Raw genomic sequence first — 6,065 nt, forward strand, 5'->3', positions numbered from 1 at the left:
TCACGAATAGCCCATGCACCAACCATGCTTACCCCGTCAAGCACATCTATAAGGATTGAGAGCTCCTCAAGCATTTCCGACGATAGGCCGGTGGGCCAAAAGAAGGAAAAGGTAAGGAGACAACAACCAAGAAAGGAGGCACGGCGGACAAGGATGGGGACAGCTTCCCCGACCCTGAGGAATGCATCATGATCTTCGGGGGATCCGATGCCGTCTACTCCAAGCGCCAGCACAAAGTGCGCTACAGAGAGGCGTGCGTCGCCAAAATGGCTGTCCCCTCCTTCCTTCGCTAGTTGGAATCTTTGATCACTTTTGATCGGAGGGACTATCCATCCCACATCGCCAAACCAGGATGCTACTCGCTCGTCATCGACCCCATCGTCCGCAAGAAGCGCCTTAGCAAGGTGTTGATGGACAGAGGCAGTGGCCTCAACATCCTCTATATCGACACCCTCGACGCCATGTGCATCCCCCGGTAGGAGCTCTAACCGGCGAGCTCTCCCTTCCACAGCGTGATCCCTAGAGCATAGGCATACCCGCTTGGGCAGATCGACCTGCCCATCATGTTTGGCGACCAAGCCAATTTCCGCTCGGAGGTGCTCACCTTCGAGGTGGTGGACTTCCCAAGGTCTTACCACACCATCTTGGGGCGGACATGCTACGCCAAGTTCATGGTGGTCCCCAACTACACCTACCTAAAGCTGAAGATATCAGGACTGAACGACGTCATCGCTGTGGATAGCACCTTCTCGCACGCCTTCATGTGCGACCGTGAGCATTATGAGCTCGTCACTACCATCATCAACTCTTCTGAGCTCCCATGGCTCGGGGACTTATCGACCCCAGCAGTCCCGGACTGCAACAAACCAACCTTCTCGATGCCCTTCCACCCACTTGAGGAAACTAAGACGGTGGGGATCGACCCCACTTATCCAACCAAGACAGTGCAGATCGGGACCCAGCTGCTAGCCAAATAGGAATGTGAGCTCATCGACTTCCTGCGTGCCAATCGCGATGTCTTCGCATGGAAACCATCTAACATGTCGGGCATACCGTGGTACATCATCGAGCATGCACTGTGCCTCATCCTAGGCTCAAAGCCTACCAAGCAACACCTGTGTTGCTTTGACGACGAGTGGCGTAGGGCCATAGGCGAGGAGGTCGCCAAACTCCTGGCAGCCGGATTCATCAGAGAGGTATTCCACTCTGACTGGCTTGCCAATCCTGTTCTTGTTAAAAAGAAGACCAGGAAATAAAGAATGTGCGTTGATTATACTGGCCTCAACAAAGCGTATCCAAAGGATCACTTTCCTTTGCCGCGCATAGACCAGATAGCCAACTCCACCTTGGGATGTGAGATCCTCTCCTTTCTGGATGCCTACTCAGGCTATCACCAGATCACGATGAAAGAGACTGATCAGCTCGCAACCTCATTCAACACCCCATATGGTTCGTACTATTATGTAACCATGCCATTCGGTCTGAAGAATGTTGGCACCACCAACCAAAGGTGCATGCAACAATGCTTTGCCGATCAAATCAACCCGCTCGATTAGCCTGATCAAGCCAAGCGGCCGAAACCAACAATCGCCGTCTATGTTGATGACATAGTGGTCAAAATGGCTCAAGCTTGCGACCTGATCGCAAACTTGGCTGCGATATTCATGAACCTCCGAAGGTTCAACATCAAATTGAATCCCAAAAAATGTGTTTTTGGGGTTCCAAAGGAGAAGCTGCTTGGATACATCATTTTCGAACGCGGCATCGAGGCCAACCCCAAAACAATCACAACCATCTCCAACATGGGCTCCATACACAACGTCAAGGGTTTACAAAGGCTCACCGACTGTCTGGCCACCCTAAGCTGGTTCATCTTCCCGCTCGACGAGCGAGGGATGCCTCTCTACAAGCTACTCAAAAGGACAAACACGTTCGTTTGGACTGAGGAAGCACAACAGGCTTTGGAGAGCCTCAAAGCGTCACTGACATCGGCCCCAATCCTCATCACTCCCGAACGAGGAGAACCCCTCTCCTCTACTTCGCGGCAAGCAACCACGTGGTGAGCGCTGCCCTGGTCATCGAAAGGGAGGAGCCGGGACATCACCTTAAGGTCCAACGGCCTGTATACTTCATCGGGGAGATACTCACCGACCCCAAGGTCCGGTACCCCTAGGTGCAGAAACTGCTATATGTCGTGCTGATGGCAACCCGAAAGCTCCTGCACTACTTCACCGACTACTTCATACCCACTCAGAGACATCATCCGCAACCGCGACGCCACTGGATGGATCTCCAAGTGGGCACTCGAACTCATGGGCCACGACATCAGGTATATCCCCTATACCGCTATTAAGTCTCAAGCTCTAGCGGATTTTGTCGCTGAATGGACGGAGGTCCAGCTACCGACCCCAGACGTTACCCATGAGTACCGGGCGATGTACTTCGACGGGTCCGTAATGGCACCCGGCTCGGGGGCTGGAGTGGTTCTGATCTCCCCAGACATGAGTAGGCTCTGCTACGCCATCCGCCTCCACTTTTTGGCCTCAAACAATGCCACGGAATACGAGGCCCTCATCAACGGGCTACGCATCGCCATCGATCTCGGCGCTACATGGCTCTACGTCTGCGGTGACACAGAGCTTGTCATCGACCAGGTCATGAAGGAGTCCTCTTGCAAAAGCCCCTCATGGCATTATACTGCCAGGAGGTGTGCAAGCTCGAGGACAAATTCTAGGGGATCGAGCTGCATCACATCCCCCAAAAGGACAACGATGCCGCCAATTTCCTCACAAAATTGGCCGCCAGGCGAGATCTAACTCTGAGCGGGGTCTTCATCAATGACCTCCATGAGCCATCCGCCCACATCCTAGAAGGTCCGATCCAGACACACCCCGATGCCAACCCAATGCTCGGGGGCTCCGACCCTAGTGCCTCCATGACGATGTCGCCCGCCGACATCGCCGTGTTGGCACTCGATCAAACTGACTAGCGAGCGCTGCTACTCGCCTACCTCCTCGAGGAGGTTCTCCCACCCGAAAGGACTAAAGCTTGACGGATCGCTCAACGCACTAAGACGTTCGTCACCATCGGTGATGAGCTCTACAAGCGAAGTCCATCGGGGGTACTCATGAAGTGCATCCCTACCAACCAAGAAAAACAGCTCCTCCTCAAGGTCCATGCCAAAATCTATGGACATCATGCGACCCCAAGGTTGCTGGTCAGAAAAGCCTTTCGCCAAGGTTTTTACTAACCCACCGCACTACGAGATGCAGAGGAGGTTGTCTACAGGTGCGAGGGATGCCAGTTCTACGCTCGGTAAACTCATTTGCCAGCACAACAACTCCAAACCATCCCCATCACCTGGCCATTTGTGGTCTGGGGACTCGACATGGTAGGACCCCTCAAAAAGGGCCCGGGCGGCTTCACTCACCTACTCATAGCAGTTGACAAGTTCACTAAATGGATAGAGGCAAAGCCCATCACCAAAATCCGCTTGGAGGAGGCAGTCAAGTTCTTCCTCGACATCATCTACCGGTTTGGCATTCCTAACTATATCATCACTGACCACGAAACTACCTTCACCGGGAAGAAGTTCCTGGACTTCAGTGATGGGTACGGCATCAGAATCGACTGGGTCTCGGTCGGACATCTACGTACTAACAGTCAAGTCGAGCGTGCCAATGACATGGTCCTCCAAAGACTTAAGCCACGCATCTTTGACCAACTCAACAAGTATGCCGAGCGATGGGTTGCAGAGGTCCCAATGATCCTCTGGAGGCTGAGAACGACCCCAAACTGATCCATAGGGTTCACACCCTCTTCCTGGCCTACGGAGCTGAAGCAGTGCTGCCCTCCGACATCGACCATGGCGTCCCAAGAGTGAAGGCCTTCGACCGTGACTGGGCCATGGAGGCTTAGCAAGACGTAGTCGACCTGCTCGAGGAGGCCCACGAGATGATCATCATCCGCTCCGCTCGCTACCAGTAGACTCTCCGTAGGTACCACGAGAGGAAAATCAGAGGAAGGATCCTCGAGGTCGGAGACCTCGTGCTTCGAAGGAACCAGTCGACCAAGAAGAAGCACAAACTCTCTCCGCCATGGGAAGGACCCTATACGGTGATCGAAGTGATCCGACCAGGCGCCTACCGATTAAAGGACAACAACAGCGACGTTCTCACCAACACTTGGAACATCAAACAATTACATCATTTTGTGGCAGAACCGCCTAATCTAATAGCTCCTAGGAGTGCTTGTCTTCAATTAGACACTAAGCACTCAAGGAAGGACACTAAATTACTCAGTTCTGTCGGGCACACCCCATGGGAGAACCCAAAAATCAACATTTTCGCCATCAGGATCACAAATGAGAGAATAAAGCTTACATCATTCTTAATCATTTCTTACATCACTTTTAATACAACATCAGAGTACAATATTTATTATTATAACAGCGGAATGTAATCATATTATCAGAGTTACGAACATTTTAATTGAACAGCAGAATATAAACATGTGAACAGAGTTACAACGGAAATAAACAGGTATTCATGGCATGATGAAGCATTGGTATATAAGCTATGACAACAGATTATAAAGCTTTCATTTATAAAAACATTTGGTGAGAGTTATAAATAAACACTATGATCGCAGCGTAAAGGAAATCCTCTCTGAGCCCACCAGGAGGAATCCACACACAAGAGTCAGCTCAAGCCTCCATCTGTCACCTACAATAGGGGGAATAAAAGCCTGAGTACTCAATTGTACTCAGTAAGACTTACTTGACAAGAGAAAAGAGAAGACTCCAAGGATATGCAAGGCTGTCTGGCTTATGGGTTGATTGCATTTGCAGGAAGCATTACTAAGCGTGCGTCCTTATATTCGATTTTTAATAAACTGTCGCATTGGTTCATTAACTAACCATTCTATGTAGCACATGTGCTACTTTCAAGCAGGTGGTAAGCAATCAGAGTTCCTTTTTCCAATTTCCATCCTTCATCTTTAGTTCTTACTATGGTGCTAGGCCACAGACGAGCCATACCGGATTTCTCGACGATTCGCGAATCAATGCCCCTAGCTGGGTACCCCGAAAACCCATGGCCCGCTTGTACACAAGGCACAAGCAGGACCTACCCATCACCCTCCTGTCCCGGGTGTCTAGGTCCCCATCCAAACTGGGACTCCAAGCCCCCGCCCCTGAGTCTCGGACTTAGGGCGGTGCAAGGACCTCCTCCACCAAAAACAAACCCTAACAGTCGGTTCGGAAAGAGCCGGATCCGCGACAAGAGAGCAACATGTCTTCCAAGCACCCATACCCAAGTATGTGCTCAGGATAATAAGTCTATGACTTGTCTAGAGCCTTATGCAACGACCGGTCCTTAATCGACACGGATAGGGAAAACAGTGTAACCAAGCCATGCCCCGCGTCCACGGCGACACAACCTCTTACACCCACCAATACCCAAACCCTATCCCTGCCCGGTCACCATTTTTCCTTTCCACCATTTATATTTTCTAAGTGATAATAATACAGTAATATATTTCCTATCTCTCACGAGTGACAGGCAATCGCTCGACTTCTATCGGAGTCCTGTAGCATAGCATTCTACACGATCCTGTCATACTAGTAAGACTCATAGGATAAAGATATATATGCAAGTGGGTTTCATTCAACTCCTTAAAACTTAATGCACAAATATAATTTAAACTGCAGCAAAATAAGGGTTATGCACCGGGGCTTGCCTTCAGCGGGCACGGTGTCAGCAAAGTCAGTGACGGGCGGCTCCAAAACGTCCTCTTGAACGAGGATCTCCTCCTCGTACTCTTCGACGACTTCGTCGTACTCTGCTCGCCCGCAGTCACGAACTCTACCAACTTGTTATCTACATGTATGAAATGATGATGCAACGCTTAGTAATACGAGCAACAGCAACTCTTAAAATAAGAATACATCTACTAGGCTACTAAGCTAACTCTAATGACTAATACGCAAAGTTACCTATTATTCCCACTAAACAGGTATGAAACATTTCATGTATTACCTTAGCAACTAAAGGCATTCCTTATTG

At 50.4% G+C, this 6,065-nt stretch overlaps 2 protein-coding genes across 2 annotated transcripts; both read left to right on the forward strand.

The window, feature by feature from the left end:
* The first annotated feature begins 563 nt into the window (after nucleotides 1-563).
* On the forward strand, nucleotides 564-977 carry LOC136467993 (uncharacterized). Its single transcript, XM_066466850.1, has one exon. It carries the CDS (start codon nucleotides 564-566, stop codon nucleotides 975-977), a length of 414 nt encoding a protein of 137 aa, XP_066322947.1.
* Nucleotides 978-3,388: 2,411 nt separating this feature from the next.
* On the forward strand, nucleotides 3,389-3,918 carry LOC136468003 (uncharacterized). The gene is made up of 2 exons (XM_066466858.1): nucleotides 3,389-3,612; nucleotides 3,756-3,918. The coding sequence occupies exons 1-2, from the start codon at nucleotides 3,389-3,391 to the stop codon at nucleotides 3,916-3,918; spliced, it is 387 nt and encodes a 128-aa protein (XP_066322955.1).
* The last annotated feature ends 2,147 nt before the right edge of the window (nucleotides 3,919-6,065 follow it).

This window comes from Miscanthus floridulus, chromosome 1 (genome assembly GCF_019320115.1).
Source record: "Miscanthus floridulus cultivar M001 chromosome 1, ASM1932011v1, whole genome shotgun sequence".
NCBI classification, from domain to species: Eukaryota; Viridiplantae; Streptophyta; class Magnoliopsida; order Poales; family Poaceae; genus Miscanthus; species Miscanthus floridulus.